The following is a 16,110-nucleotide window of genomic DNA, read 5'->3' on the forward strand; positions in this document are numbered from 1 at the left end:
GATCTCGGCTCACTGCAACCTCCGCCTCCCAGGTTCAAGTGATTCTCCTGCCTCAGCCTCCCGAGTGGCTGGTATTACAGGTGTCTGCCAGCACGCCTGGCTAATTTTTGTATTTTTAGTAGAGACGGGCTTTCACCATGTTGGCCAGGCTGGTCTGGAACTCCTGATCTCAGGTGAGCCGCCCACCATGGCCTCCCAAAGTGCTGGGATTACAGGCATGAGCCACTGAACCCAGCCAGAATGTCCTTATTTCTGAAGACACAGGGACGCAGAGGGGGATCTGGACAAACAGTTTACTGCCATCAGATGGTACTAGTCCAATCATCCTGCATGACTGTCCATTCTTCATCAAACTTCGCATAAAAATACACAGGCATCCCTGTCTCTTTGGTTTTTTTTTCGGAAGGCTCCCATGTCACATGAAACTTAAATGTGCATGCTTTTCTCTTGTTCATCTGCCTTTTGTTATCAGGGTCTCAGCCATAAACCTTGCAATGGGTGAAGAAAAAATACTACTCCACCCACACAGGGGTCAGGATTCAGACCTACAGTGAACACGGCAGGAGGTGACAGGAAGTTCAGTAAGCAGTGATCCAGGAGAGGAGAGGCTCATCAGGGCCAGGTGAGGCTCAGAGGGCCAGAGAGGCCCAGACAGGAGTTCCGGGAAGGCCAGGGCCCCGCAGCCCTCACAGGCCTGAGAGCCCCAGATGCTCTGTGCCTATGCCCATGCCCATGCCTCTCATCCACAACATCCTGCCCCGCCAGCTCCTTCTACTACACTCTTCAAAACCCCATTCTGGCTGGGCACAGTGGCTCACGCCTATAATCCCAGCACTTAGGGAGGCCAAGGCGGCCGGATCGCCTGAGGTCAGAAGTTCCAGACCAGCCTGGCCAACGTGGTAAAATCTCGTCTCTACTAAAAATACAAAAATTAGCCAGGCATGCTGGTATGTGCCTGTAATCCCAGCTACTCGGGAGGCTGAGGCAGGAGAATCGCCTGGACCTGGGAGGTGGAGGTTGCAGTGAGCCAAGATTGTACCACTGCACTCCAGCCTGGGCAACAGAGAAAGACTCAGTATCCTCTGCCCCCACCCCACAAAAACAAACAAACAAACAAACAAAAAATTCTATTCAGGTGTGGTGGCTCACACCTGTAATTCCAGCACTTTAGGAGGCCGAGGGAGGAGGACTGCTTGAGCCCAGGAGTTCAAGACCAGCCTGGGCAACATAGTGAGCGCCGGCCTCTACAAAAAGTAAATTAGCTGGGCTTGGTGGTATGCACCTGTAGTCCCAAATACTTGCAAGGCTGAGGTGGGAGGATTGCTAGAACCCAGGAGGTTGAGGCTGCAGTAAGCTGTGATCATGCCACTGCACTCCAGCCTGGGGGACAGGGCAAGAACCTGTCCACGAAAAACACAAAAATACTCCATTCAGGCCAGACACGGTGGCTCATGCCTGTAATCCCAGCACTTTGGCAGGCCGAGGCAGGAGGATCCCTTGAGGCCAGGAGTTCAAGACCAGCCTGGGCAACACAACCAGATCCCATCTGTACAAAAAAATTAAAAATTAGCTGGGCGTGATGGTACACCTGCAGTCCCAGCTACTTATGAAGGTGAGGCAGGAGGATCGCTTGAGCCTGGGAGTTTGAGGTTACAGTGAGCTCCAGCCTGGGAGACAAAACAAGACCCTGCCTCAGGAAAAACAAAAAAACCAAAAACTCCATTCAAAGGCATCTGTAATAGGGCCCCCGGCCCCCTGACACAGCATGCCCTCCACTGAACTGACCCCTCACCCGGCTCCTCCACCACTCCCGGGGGGCCTAAGCCAGGTGCCTGGGCGTCAACCTGGATAACATCGTGGCTCCCATTATCCAGCCTGGCCCCAAGTCCTCCTTACCCACTTCCCTCCGCTCCTATGACCGCTGCTAGCCCACCCCCTGACTTTGCCGTATCAGCCTCCCCGCCAGTTCCTTCATCTCCAGCCTTGCTCCCCTTTAAATCATCTCTCCAGAGCCACAAGGATTCCTCTAAAAATCAAAGCTTCAAAGAGAAGAGATGGCAGTACACACGTTTCATTTATTACCAAACCAGATATTCCTCCCTCTACAAGTATATGTGCTGCCGAAAAATATTCTGGAAGAATGGTCACCAAAATGTTAGTAGAAATTATTTCAGGCCGATTCACATATTCATCAACAAAGGTTTCCTGGCTCCTACTCCTGCCAGGATTACCAGGGGCACAGACATGAGGCTTCTGCCATAGGGGGTTTTCCTTCTAGAGGGAAACAGCAGGAGTAAGTGGACACACCGAAGGGAGATGGACACTTACAAATCATGGCAAGTCCTGCAAGGGACGTAAGCACATGGCTTTGATGAAGGACAACAGAAGGAGGCTCACTTCTGCCGGCCTCTCTGAGTAGGGTCCAGGGCTGCGGAGACCTGAAGGGTGAGAAGGAGTCGGCCCCGGGGAGCCCAGGGGAGGGGTGAGGCTTCAGTTGGAGGGAGCAACCTGTGCAAGGCCGGTGTGGTGGGCACCAGGTGGGCCAGGAGGAGAGGGCATGAGAGGACATGGGAGAGGCGGGCAGGGCCTGATCCACAGCCCTGGCCAGGAGCCGCTGAAGGCTCCAGACAGGGCCCTGGCTGGATCAGATCTGTCGATGGCTGCGGGTCAGGGAACGTGGCCTGAGGGGACATGGCGAGGCTGCTAAGAGGGCCACGGCAAGCAGTTCAGGTAGGATACGACGGTGGCTTCAACTAGGTGGTGGTGGCAGAAGTGAAGGAAGAGAGGACAGTGGGGGAGACATCAGGGGCCAGTCCACACACTCAGCACCAGCTCCTGCCACCACACCTGCTCCATCAGATTTGCTCCTGGCTCGAACCATCTGAGAACTCGGGTGAGGCTGGCTGCAGGGGAACCAGACCCTCAGGCCCACGCTGCCTTGGAGGCTGAGGCTGACTCCAGAGGCAGAGGTTGGGGTGCCAATGCCAGGCCCCACCAGCAGAGGCTATGCCCTAAGATGGCATTGCCAAAACGGGAGACCAGCAAGTGGTCAATGGTGCCACCTGCCAGCCTGTACATTGCACTGCATGCAGCCAAGAATGCATGGGTGTGCCACCACTCCCAGCTAATTTTTAAATTTTTTGTATAGATGGGATTTTGCTGTGTTGCTCAGGCCGGTCTTGAACTCCTGGCCTCAAGGCATCCTCCTGCCTTGGCCTCCCTAAGTGCTAGGATTACAGGTGTGAGCCACTGTGTCTGGCCTGAATGGAGTCGTTTGTCTTTTCTGAAGACAGGGTCTTAAGAGCTCTGTCACCCAGGCTGAAAGAAGGGAGCATGTGTCTCTGTGTTTGTGTGTATAAATATATTCTCTACCCTACCCCAAAAATACATCCTCAATCCCTTCATCCTATAACATAGCCCAGCTCCAGACCACCATCCTATACAGCCTCAACTATTGCAGTGGCCTCTTCACTGGCGTCCCCACTGCCGCCTCTGCCCATGGACACTCTACCTGCAACACATAAGTCAGACCACACTAGTTCTCTGCCCAAAACCATCCCAGAACCGCGATTATATCTACTTCTGAATATTGTAAGAAGATACTCTGAGGTACTCAGGGAAATATTAATGTAGACTAACTACTAAGTGATATGAAAGAATTAATACTATTTTATCTATTTTTGTGTGTGTTTGAAACTTTTTATAATGAAAATATTAATTTAAAATTAATTAATTTAAAAAACAAGGCCGGACGCAGTGGCTCACGCCTGTAATCCCAGCACTTTGGGAGGCCAAGGCGGGTGAATCATGAGATCAAGAGATCAAGACCATCTCAAATGGTGAAACCCCGTCTCTACTAAATATACAAATATTAGCCAGGCATGATGGCACGTGCTTGTAATCCCAGCTACTCAGGAGGCTGAGGCAGGAGAATCCCTTGAACCCAGGAGGTGGAGATTGCAGTGAGCTGAGATCACACCACCGCACTCCAGCCTGGGTATCGCAGCAAGACTCTGTCTCAATCTGTCAGTCAATTACAAGAGCATACCACAGACAGCGGAGCTGTGCGAAGTCCCTGGGGCAGGAGCACGCCTGAGCCTGAAGGAGGCCAGTGGAGCTGAGTGGGCAGGTGGAGGCGGTGAGGTCAGGAAGGCAGCAGGCCCAGCCCACAGAAGCCCTCCTGGCCCTGGTGAGGTGACCCCCTGATATCCTCCTGCCATCGGGACTCAATAAAACAAGATCTGAATGAAACACATATACACCAAGCTTGTCCAGCTCATGGCCCACGGGCCTCATGCAACCCAGGACAGCTCTGAATGTGGCCCAACACAAATTCATAAACTTTCTTATAACATTATGAGATTTTTTGTGATTTTTATTTAGCTCATCAGCTATTGTTAGTGCTAGTGTATTTTATGTGTGACTCAAGACAATTCTTCTTCCAATGTGACCCAGGGAAGCCAAAAGATTGGACACCCCTGATATACACTAAGTGATATCACCACCAGTGCAGACAGATAGCCTCAGCAAACAACTTCAAGCAAACTCCCACCACAAGGCCCCCTTCAAAGCACTGAACCAAGACTGAAACCTCCCCTTCACATCAGACATTCCCAGAGGCCCCCTTTTCCGGCCTGCAGGGAGGTCCAGGACTTGTCTAGAAATGCACACAGTGCACTGTTTGGTTAAAAAGGCCAGGCGCGGTGGCTCACGCCTGTAATCCCAGCACTTTGGGAAGCCGAGGTGGGCGGATCACAAAGTCAAGAGATTGAGACCATCCTGGCCAACACGGTGAAACCCCGTATCTACCAAAAATACAAAAATTAGCTGGGCATGGGGGCGCACGCCTGTAGTCCCAGCTACTAGGGAGGCTGAGGCAGGAGAATCGCTTGAACCCAGGAGGCGGAGGTTACAGTGAGCCGAGATTGTGCCACTGCACTCCAGCCTGGTGACAGAGCAAGACTCCGTCTCAAAAACAAAAGAAAAAAAAGGCACTGGACATATAATGAGGCCCAAGATAAAACTCCAGCTCAAGTGTCTGCTCTAAGACAGTCACTTCACCTCCCTAAGCTTTGGGTTTCCCATCTGTAAAATGAGGAGTTGGACTAAATTAGCTTTATCATCTCAGGATTGAAATTTCCCCTGAAAAATAACCAGGACAGAAAGGGACAGACAGGGGTCTAAATGGCCCTCAGTCTCTGCCCCAACCCAACCCTGGCCTCACCCAGTCTTTCCCCAATACAGGCCTCAAATCTCCTGCTGTTCCCCAAAAAAGACCCTCCTGGGGCTCATTCTTCAGCCTATGCAGAAGCAAAATGTCACAGCCCCAAAGGCTCAAGGAAAAGACTAGGGGCCGGAGGAAAATTATAGGGTCAAGAGCAACCCAGCAGGAAGACTCCGCCAGAGAACATATACCTGCCAGTTGATCTACCATAAACTGCACAGTAGAAGCCACACAGTAAAAGAACAGAAGTAGGCCAGGCGCGGTGGCTCACGCCTGTAATCCCAGCACTTTGGGGGGCCGAGGCGGGCCTATCACCTGAGGTCAGGAGTTCGAGACCAGCCTGACCAACATAGAGAAACCCTGTCTCTACTAAAAATGCAAAATTAGCCGGACATGGTGGTGCATGCCTGTAATCCCAGCTACTTGGGAGGCTGAGGCAGGAGAATCGCTTGAACCCGGGAGGCAGAGGTTGTGGCAAGCCGAGATCGTACCATTGCACTCTAGCCTGGGCAACAAGAGTGAAACTCCATCACACACACACAAAAAAAACAGAAGTGGTGGCTTTTGATAACTATGCCAAGGAATGGGGATTGAATAAAGAGGGGGCCCCTCAGGACTCCAAACTTCTTTATAATGTTTTCATTTTTTACATGGACAATGCATTTAATACATTCTTGTGTGATTAACTGGTTTTTCTTTTGTTTTTGTTTTTTTTGAGATGGAGTCTTGCTCTGTCGCCCAAGCTGGAGTGCAGTGGCGTAATCTCAGCTCACTGCAAGCCCCGCCTCCCAGGTTCACGCCATTCTCCTGCCTCAGCCTCCCGAGTAGCTGGGACTACAGGTGGCCGCCACCACGTCCAGCTAATTTTTTTTTTTTTTTTTTTTTTTTTTGTATTTTTAGTAGAGATGGGTTTTCACCATGTTAGCTAGGATGGTCTTGATCTCCTGACCTTGTGATCTGCCTGCCTCAGCCTCCCAAAGTGCTGGGATTACAGGCGTGAGCCACCACGCCTGGTAATTAACTGGTTTTTCAAAAGAAAAAAACCGCACTCTGGGGTAGAGGAATCTAGACTGAAGGAAACAGATTGGAACCATCTGCAAGGAACCAACGCTGCCAGTTACTGAACACATACCACAGAGGATTCCCGCACACAACCCTTGAAGAAGTGAGGTACAAGCTTTCATACCCTTTCACAGATGAGGGAACTGAGGGTCACAGAGGAGGAAGTAACTCACAGTCATCCCTTCATTCAGAAAACATTTCACTGACTGCCACTCACTCTGTGCTGGCTTCTGTGTTGAGTTTTGCATATAGATCGGGAGATAAAAGAGGCTACTGTGTTCTCACTGTGCTGCTGGTGGCGGTGCTGGAAAAACTAAACTCCAGAGTCCATACACCAACCACCATCTGCCACTGTCAGCCCCCACAGGCCACTCACCACCCCCCTTCCTTCCAACCCCACTGCCTTAGCCAGGAGAGAAGCACTTCTTACTTGGGTTTTTCAGAGGTTTTGGCTGGCAATACTGTCAGCACCAGAGAGGACTTCTCGATGGCTGAACAGGAGACCACCAGGTTCATCTGGGGGATGAACTTGACCTGCTGACACCAGTTGGGATGGAGAGCCTGGGAAAACAGCAGCAATGGTGGGAGACTCCACCCAAGGACAACTTTCCAGACCCAGCCCCCAGAACATGACCAGATGTTGGAAAAGGAGGCGCCCAGATATCACGGAATCTAATGCCCGTCTCCTCGTGATCACAAAGTGATGTGGCCCCGCAGTCCTGGCCCAGTTCCTAGGACCAGCACTGGCCATCACTTGTCACTGAAAATGCTTAAGAGCACACAAGCGTACTTTCATTTGAAATCCTGTCAGTTAGAGGATGGGGAGGGTCAGGCCCATACTAATCATCTCCCTCGAGGGGAGAAAGGATGAATTCGAGTCTGTCCAGGCCACAGTCGAGTTATCCACAGGGAGCCCCCTCTACAGATGGGCTGTGCTCCTGGCCCACTGCCACCCTCCATGTTTGTCATAGAATGGAGTGCTCACGGAAGCGCAGAGGGCATGAGAATGTTCATTTCGCTGCAACTTGAGCCACAAAAGATGACGTGCAGTCGAAGGGGCTGGCTGGGCTCTGAATTCTCTGGCCCCAGCTCTGTGACTTAGACCAGTGCTTGGCCCCCCTATCTAGAGATTTTCTCCGGGACAAGATTGGAAAAGGCAGGTTGGAGAGATTGGCTCATCAAATATTTCTTCAGTGCTTTCTACATGCAAGACCCTGAGCTGGGTTTTACACACACTGTCACCAAGCGTCTGTCGCAATGAAGGCACCAAATCTAAGACACTGAGTGAGACCTGGAGGGAGAACCAAGCCCAAGATGACCTTCCCACAGAAGACAGAAGACTGGGTGCAGCGGCTCACGCCTATAAACCCAGCACTTTGGGAGGCCAAGGTAGGTAGACCAGCCTGGGCAACATAGTGAGGCTCCGTCTCAAAAAAAGAATAAAAAAATTAGCTGGGCGTGGTGCTTGTATTCCCAGCTACTCGGGGACTGAGGTGGGAGGATCAGCCCGGGAGGTCAAGGCTGCAGTGAGCCATGATCGCACCACTGCATGCCAGCCAGGGCAACAGAGTAAGGCCCTGACTCAAAAAAAAAAAAAAATAGTGCAGGCCTGTTGGGCCACCCAGACCGCCCAGAGTGCGTCATTCATTCATTCATTTGTGCAGCAAACGTATTGGGAGCCCACCAAGTGCGGGGTACTATTTTAGGCACCGGAGACAACCGAGAGCACAAAGTCCCTGCCCTCGAGGAGCCGTCGATCTCGTGAAGGTGACAGCATGAGGAATCAATGGTCGGACCACACAAAGCTGGAAGCTGGGAAACACTGCGGTGAAGACATGAAAGCAGAGGTGGGCACAAGGCTGTCCCAGGATGGCTGGTTGGGACCACAGGAAGTAGATAGGGGGAATACAGGTACCTTCCGGGAGAGCCCTGCAGCCTGAAGGCGCAGCACATGCCAAGGCACAGAGGCGGGAAGGGGCTGAGCGCATTCAGGGAACAGCAGAGGAGCCTGTGCCTCTGGAGGAGAGCAAATGGGGAGAAAGAAGGTTGAAAACAAGCCCAGAGCTTGCAAGCAGAGGCCAGATCACCTCATGTCCTGACAGCCGTGGTAAGGACTTGAGATTTTGTTCCAAATGTGATGAGAAGCTACCGGGGTGACTCAACTGTATTTTTAACTCATCATTCTTCTGGCCCTAAATGGAGACAGTGCTGCATGAAGAAAGGAAGTGGGGAACCCAGCTAGAGGCCACTGCAGCCATGCAGGAGCAAGGCAGTGTTGGCCAGGACCAGGGCTTAGCGATGGCGGTGGTGAGAGGGGCACGGCCACACTGAGATGTGGTCTGCAGAAGCAGCTGGTGGGATCCAACAGCTGCCACAATCTGTTTCCAGAGACCAAACCCCAAGGCCTAAGACTGAACCCAGGGAGTGAATCTACTTTGTATTTATTTTGAGTGGTGCGTGTGTACAGATAATTACCATTGTAACAGGCCAAGGAAAGAAACAACTCACCTTCAGCCGGTAGCTTCTATACAAAGCAGACTTCTCATTTAAGAGTTTCTGCATGGAAACTTTGATCCAGTGATCTGATAGGGAAAAAATCAAGGTCCAAATCAGCAGCTTTCCCCCTTTGCTCGGCAAGCAAAGCGTCAAAAACGTCTTAAGTTGGCTTGCAACTCCTGTGCTTCTCAAAAGGCTTTTCCACCCAGACCCTCACTGGTGCCTCACTGTGTCCTAGTGAGCTCAGCGGAGTGCCCCCACCCCAGGAAAAAGACTCAGGCAGACCAATGCTGCCTCCTAGAGTGCCCCTGCCAGTGCACGGCAGAACTAGAACCAGACTTCAGGGCACCTCACGCTTTCTAGGTGCTGCAGTCTAAACAAGCTGATTCTTTATTAGGGAGCTCCATCTTTGCTGGAGTGGAAAAGGAATTGAGACTCTAGGCTCTTTTTATTCTGACAAGTAATCACTTGGGAGTTTGCCATCATGCCTCAAACTACATGCACTCCTTGTCCAGAAAGCACAGGTTCCAAAAAGTAGAAGTTCCAGGTATGCATCATAAAATAAGCATGTCTGGGCCAAGCGCAGTGGCTCACACCTGTGATCCCAGCCCTTTAGGAGGCCAAGGTGGGAAGGTCACTTGAGGCCAGGAGTTAAGAGACCAGCCTGACCAGCATAGTGAAACCCTGTCTCTACAAAAATACAAAAATTAGCTGGGCATGGTGGCATGCACCTGTAATCCCAGCTACTCAGGAGGCTGAGGTGGGAGAATCACTTGAACCCGAAAGGCAAAGGTGGCAGTGAGCCAAGATCGCATCATTGCACTCCAGCCTGGGCAACAGAGCAAGACTCTGCAAAACAAAAACAAAAACAAAAACAAAAACAAAACCAGCCTGGACAACACAGTGAGAACCCATCTCTACAAAAAAAATCCAAAAAATTAAAAATTAGCCAGAAGTGGTAGTGGTGTGCTTGTGGTCCCAGCTACTTGGGAGGCTGAGGTGGGAGGATCATCTGAGTCCAAGGGATTAAAGCTGTAGTGAGCTATGATCATATCACTACACTCCAGCAACAGAGTATGACCTTGTCTCAAAATTAAAAAAAAAACAAAACACACACACACACACTTAAATAAAACAAGCCTGTCTGGAGGAATTCAGACATGCCAGGTGCAGCCCTCATGGGGCTTAGCATCTCCTGGCTGCTGAAACCATTCAAGGCCAGCAGTTGATGGATCCTCAGGGAAAGCAAAGCCAATCTGACACAGACGAGTGGAACCAGCACTGTCAGGGACAGACATGGGTCCTCCGTCAGAGCAGTTTAAGGAGGCAGGTCACAAATGCTGGGGCAGTCTAGGCTCAGGTTCCCTCCCAGGGATGGAGGAGGGAAGAGGCAGCAAGGATGGATCTGGGGGCTCATGCCAAGCATTGTACTGCTGCAAAGTCACCAGCCCCATCTTGCAAGGGCAGGAGGAAGCTTGCAAAGTAAGTCCCAGGGAGGGGTGGAAAGTTGCCCAAGACTGCCAGAGTGGGGCTGGTCGTGCATGAGCACAGGCAGGAGTCAGCTTTATGATGCGCTGTGGTTTAATCATCAGTTTACCTGCCTGTCTCTCCTACTAGGGCTGTGAGGGAGGGCAGGGAAGAAGTCATAGTCACTGTGCACTTACTAGGTGCCTAATGTTCCACGTTTCTTATACCAAAGCTATCAATGAAGTAGGGCCATCCCTATTTGAATAAGGGAACTGAGGCACAGAGAGGTTAAGCAATTGGCTCCAGGTCACACAGAGCTGGGGTGCATACCTGGGTCTGTCCATCTCCTCCCAAGTCCACATACTGGGCCCACCTCATCTTCATGTTTGTCCCCAGCCTTCAATCAGCAGTTGGCATGGAAGGACTCCTGCCTAACATTCCAGTGTCATCTGCCTCCCTCAATATCCCATTCACCATGTGGCTCAAAGACCACCACAACCTCCCATGCCAGTTCCCAGGGTGGTGCAGAGTGACTAGGCTCAAGCAGCTGAGTGGGCGGCTCAGGGCAGGGCAGGCACCCAAGGCCGATGAGGCAAGCAGGGTGCCAGCCCACTGCTGTGTCCAGGACAGGATCTGGACACTGCCCCAACAAGCCTGCCAGGGGCCTATTACCAAGGCCTGGGAACCCCTGGAGTGTCCTGCTTAGTAACTCTGGCTGGAAGAGGGGTTAGTGTCCCTGTATGGGGCCCCTGGTGGCCTGGGCCTCCTGGTAGATGTGAGGCAACCTGGAGAGCCAGCACTGTGCATGCAAGGCTGGATTCTAGAGAGGCCCCAGTTCAGATGAGTTTCCTAGGCAGCCCCGAGCCGTGTCCTCTGGAGATCTAGCAACCTGGGCAGAACAGCTCCAATGACTTCCTCCTGCGTTTAATCAGTGTGGGATGCAGCCCAGCAAAAGGCTAAAAGCACAGACTCCAAGGCAGGCAGCTGGACTTCAGATCTTAGCCCCCCGCTCACCAGGCAGGGGCATGTGCAGGTGACCTCACCCTTTCTGCCTCTTATTATGGGCTACAGCAGCGGCTCCTCCATCCTGACAGTAGGGGCAGATACGGGAGGTGATGCACGCAAAGCGCTCAGCAAGGGGTGCTCTAGACGCAGCTGTGCCCACTCACCCACCCCAGCCAGGCAGTGCCCAGGCTCCACAGAGCCCACATCCAGGACAGCCCCTGCCCACCAAAGGCAGCACGAGAGCCAAGGAGAGCACATGCCTCCTCACCACCATCCAAGGAAGTTAGCGTCAGCGCTCTCAACCAAGATCAGAGTGGACGAGGGACTTCCCCAGGGTCCCACCACTGGCATCGTGCTGGGGTGAGAAGCGTCCTGCACCCCCAGACCACACCCGCACAGCCTCCCATCCTCAGAGAGGCCGACCTCTCCCCAGCCCTCGTGGTCTTTTGCTGTCCCCCATCACCTCTCCCTTTGCACTGAGCTGCATGCACCCTGCACTCAGAAGCAGATGCCTTCCCAGAGGCTCCAGAGCAGAGGCAGGGAGTGGGGGGCTCGGGGACCAGGATGGGCTCAGCACCCACGTCTAGGCCATGCCCAGGCCTCCACCCCCTTCCCCAGCATCTTAGCTACCCCACTTGGAGGCCCTGGGGAGAATACGGGGGTTGAACAGCCCACTGGTCACGTTTTCGGAGGTGAAGACGATGACATTGCCTTTGGCATCCCCATAGCAGAATACACCTCTGTGATAGTCAGACCTGCATAAAGATGGAGAGAAGAGGCTGTGTGGGCCGGGCGCGGTGGCTCACGCCTGTAATCTCAGCACTCTGGGAGGCCAAGGCGGCTTAATCCCCTGAGGTCAGAAGCTCAAGACCAGCCTGGCCAACAAGGTAAAACCTCATCTCTACTAAAAATACAAAAATTAGCCAAACATGGTGGCAGGCACCTGTAATCCCAGCTACTCAGGAGGTAGAGGCTGTAGTGAGCTGAGATGGTGCCACTGCACTCCAGCCTGGGAGACAGAGTGAGATTCTGAGTCAAAAAAAAAGAAAAAAAAAAAGAGGCTGTGGAGCTTCCACTCCCTCCCTTGCCCCCCAATAGCCTCCCTTCTCCTTGGAAGCAAGGGCAGTTCCAACAAGACTTTCTGGCCTTGCCCAGACACCTGAGCAGCCAACAAACACAGGCCTAGCAGACCAGGTCCAGCCCATCACTGAACCAGAATTCAATTTTTTTTTTCAACCAAAATAAATGAATCCCTAGTCCTCCAGCTGCCCTTTGTTAAGTCACCCCTCCCAATAGACTGTGACGTCCCCGGACTCCTCAGCAACAGCTAGACAAGCCTCTGCTGGGATTTGATGGCTGTCTTGAGTGGGGAAGTGACAATGACTCCAAGCTCTGAGTGACCATGAGAGGTGACCCTGAGAGAGAAGCAGTCTGGAGGGAGGAAGACACAGGGGCCTTGGAGCCAGAGGGGAGATCTTTCCAGATCTTTCCAAGGAGGCTTTCTGGGGGCCCCAACCCTAGTCAGTGATGTGGCTACTGCAGGAAGCCTGGGCCTCCTGGTTCATGTGGGGAACACCCAGTGGAGACTCACCAGTAGTCCATGACCAGGGCACAGCTGTCCAGATCAATAAAGGTGAAGGCCAGGACACATTTGCGGTCACTAATATCAAAGAAATCTGGGGGAAAGACAGAAGGCCACATGAAGCCCACAGCCGTGCCTGGGAGGTCTTCGGTCACGGTGAGCAGCCTCATTGCTTTCCCAAGGAATCTCTGGCCCCTTCAGCCCTTTTTCCCCCATGGTAACCACAGACAGCTGTTTACAGAGTAAACCCACCCACTGGGAACCCCACTGAAAACCCCTAAAAGGCTTCCAACTGCAGCTGGAATAAAATCCCAGGCCAGGTGTGGTGGCTCACACCTGTGATCCCAGCACTCAGGGAGGCTAAGGCAAGAGGATTGCTTGAGCCCAGAAGTTTGAAACTGCAGTGAGCAGTGATTGTACCACTGCACTACAGCCTGGGTGACAGAGCAAGACCCTGTCTCAATTGAAAAAAAAAAAAAAAATCTGACTCCTTCCAACAGATCAAGCTTCATTTTCAGCCTCTGATGAGCAACAGCCTCGCCATCGTGCTGTCTCCTGCATCTGAACGGCAGCCTGTCGCCCTCCTCTGCCTCTCTATATGGCCGGCCACCCCAGAGGGCTGTGGGTCACAAGAGGAGTGCTGGCTGGACTGGGCTGGGGCCACAAAGGCCAGGGATCACACTGGTGGCACTTCCATCCCTGCTTCTGGCCTTGTCTGAGTGCCTCCGAGCAGGTGACAGCTGCTCCATCAGGACAGCAGTGATAACATAATTATCGCTAAAATGGGGTTCTAGGCTGGGTGCAATGGCTCACACCTGTAATGCCAGCACTGTGGGAGGCTGAGGCGGGTGAACCACCTGAGGTCAGGAGATGGAGACCAGCCTGGCCAACATGGTGAAACCCTGTCTCTACTAAAAATACAAAAATTAGCCAGGTGTGGTGGTGTGCGCCTGTATACCCAGACACCTGATGAGCCAACAAACACGGGCCCAGCAGACCAGGTCCAGCCCATCACCAAACCAGAATTCAATATTTTTTTTTCAACCAAAATAAACAAATCCCTAGTCGAGCTACTCAGGAGGCTGAGGCAGGAGAATCACTTGCCTGAACTCAGCAGGCAGAGGTTGCAGTGAGCCAAGACTGCGCCACTGCACTCCAGCCTGGGCGACAGAGTGAGACCATCTCAAAAAAAAAATAAAAAATAAATGGGGTTCTAACGCCAAATTCTCAGGGCTGTCTGAGGATAAAGGGTGAGAATGTCTGGGATAGCACCGGGTCCCCAGGAAACAGGTGTTGCAATGGAAAGCCCAGGCAGGTCACAGATAGATTACTCTAGCCCTTGCTGATGGCTGACCACTTTCTCTGTATCACACAATTTAGCCTCATAATGTCAGTGTTAATTAACTGCCCACTATGTGCCAGGCACTATGCCCGCAGCTTCATACACCTAACTACTAAGCCACACTCACCCTCGAGTCATGTATCATTGGCCCCATTTTACCTCTGGGTAAAGTGAGGCACTGGGAGGTAAAGTAATTGCTCAAAAGCAGACACCTACAGAGCAGTGGGACCAGGCTCTGAACCCAGGTCCTTTTTATTCCAAAGTCCCTGTTTATTTCAGAACAGCCACGCTCTCTCCTCCCATTCAGCCTCGCATTGCCGGCTATCATTTCATGTATTAATTTCCTCTTCCTGACCACCTTACAGGTCTGCTCAGTCAGAGGCCTCATTCGTCATCCATCCATTCAATAGTCATTGAGCATCCAGAAGGTACCAGGCACTGAGACGCTGAGTTGAGCAGAACAGATGCAGTCCCTGACCTCATGGAGCTTCCAGTTTGGAGGAGGAGACATGCACTAAACAGAAGCACACTAATACATGTGAGATGACACTGAAAGGGGGACCTTGAAGGAAGAGGTATAATCTCACGCAGTCTTTTTAACAGAGGATCTTGGAATAGAGGGTCAGGGAGGGATTCCTGGAGGAAGTAACTTCTGAGATGAGAGCCAAAAGAAGAGCAGAGGCTGTGGGGCAGAGAGAGGGGCAGGAGGGATGGCAGGGCACAGAGACTGAGGATCCCACCTCCATCCTAAGAACACTGGGGTAGGGTGAAGATTTTCTACAGAGGGTACTGTAAATGCACATCCTGCCTTTGGGGGCATGAGGGAAGCACGGCATGCAGTAGAGGCTTTTTTTTTTTTTTTTAACTGAGTCTCTCTCTGTCACCCAGGCTAGAGTGCAGTGACGCAATCTTGGCTCACTGCAACCTCCACCTCCTGGGTTCAACAGATTCTCCCGCCTCAGCCTCCTGAGTAGCTGGCATTACAGGTGCACACTCCCACACCCGGGTAATTTTTCTCTTTTCAGGAGAGATGGGATTTTTTACCATGTTGGCCAGGCAGATCTTGAACTCCTAACCTCAAGTGATCCACCTGCCTTGACCTGGCTCCCAAAGTGCTGGGATTACAGGCGTGAGCCATCATGCCCGGACACATCTTTACTCTTCTTAAGGTTTATTTCATGATTACAAGTCAATGCAATTATGCCTGTCATTACCTCATCATCTCTCCATATTCATAGGTAGAAAACGGCCAGTCACTTCTGTATGATCAGGATTCACATGAAGTGCTATTTTCCTAGAATACCTTCAGCAAACTTACCTCAGGTCTCACTAGCTGTACTGATGTTACCTTCTTATACTTATAGTAATCGCCATCAAGGTGAAGGAAATTAACATCATTAACAGACTAATCAACATTTATGCCACCCGTTTTCATCTCCTGCTGTGGCTCAGAAGGTGCCCATGAACACATGTTCAATACCTGGGAGAAAAAATGGTGTTTTTTTTTGTTTTTGTTTTTTGTTTTTATAGTCAGAGAAATGAGAAAATGGTTATTTAGTAAGAAACTGAAAGTATCTGCCACAATTTTCCTTTTCTCTGATTTGGTTTTTCAAATGTTATAAATGACGCTTACAAAAATATCATTCTGGAGGCCTTCTAGGCACATATGTAAAAATTTCTATGGAATAAATGCAAAGAAGTAAAAAGCTGGCACATTGATTTTAATAAATACATACAAATTTCCTATGAGTTTACATACCATTTTGCATATGGAAACCATATAATTTATTATTGAAACTACAATATTGTTGACAATGAAAGAACAGATTATTTGTATTTATGATTGAGTAGAATTTTGTTATATGAATATATCTGTTTAAGAAACCAATATGACCAAATTCATCATTGTTTCTTGTATGTCTTTTTTTGTAT

General features: G+C 51.2%; 1 protein-coding gene across 1 annotated transcript in view; it reads right to left on the minus strand.

Moving 5' to 3' along the window:
• EFCAB8 (EF-hand calcium binding domain 8) overlaps positions 1-16,110 on the minus strand; it is a 96,199-nt gene that overhangs the window by 68,039 nt on the left and 12,050 nt on the right. The window contains exons 5-8 of the mRNA XM_011960620.1: positions 12,846-12,930; positions 11,885-12,009; positions 8,795-8,868; positions 6,717-6,847 (exon numbers count right to left, since the gene is read on the minus strand). Of these exons, the coding sequence (XP_011816010.1) occupies positions 6,717-6,847; positions 8,795-8,868; positions 11,885-12,009; positions 12,846-12,930 (415 nt within the window). The remainder of the gene's footprint in view (positions 1-6,716; positions 6,848-8,794; positions 8,869-11,884; positions 12,010-12,845; positions 12,931-16,110) is intronic.

Source organism: Colobus angolensis, unplaced genomic scaffold, assembly GCF_000951035.1.
Source record: "Colobus angolensis palliatus isolate OR3802 unplaced genomic scaffold, Cang.pa_1.0 Scaffold114, whole genome shotgun sequence".
Lineage (NCBI taxonomy): Eukaryota > Metazoa > Chordata > Mammalia > Primates > Cercopithecidae > Colobus > Colobus angolensis.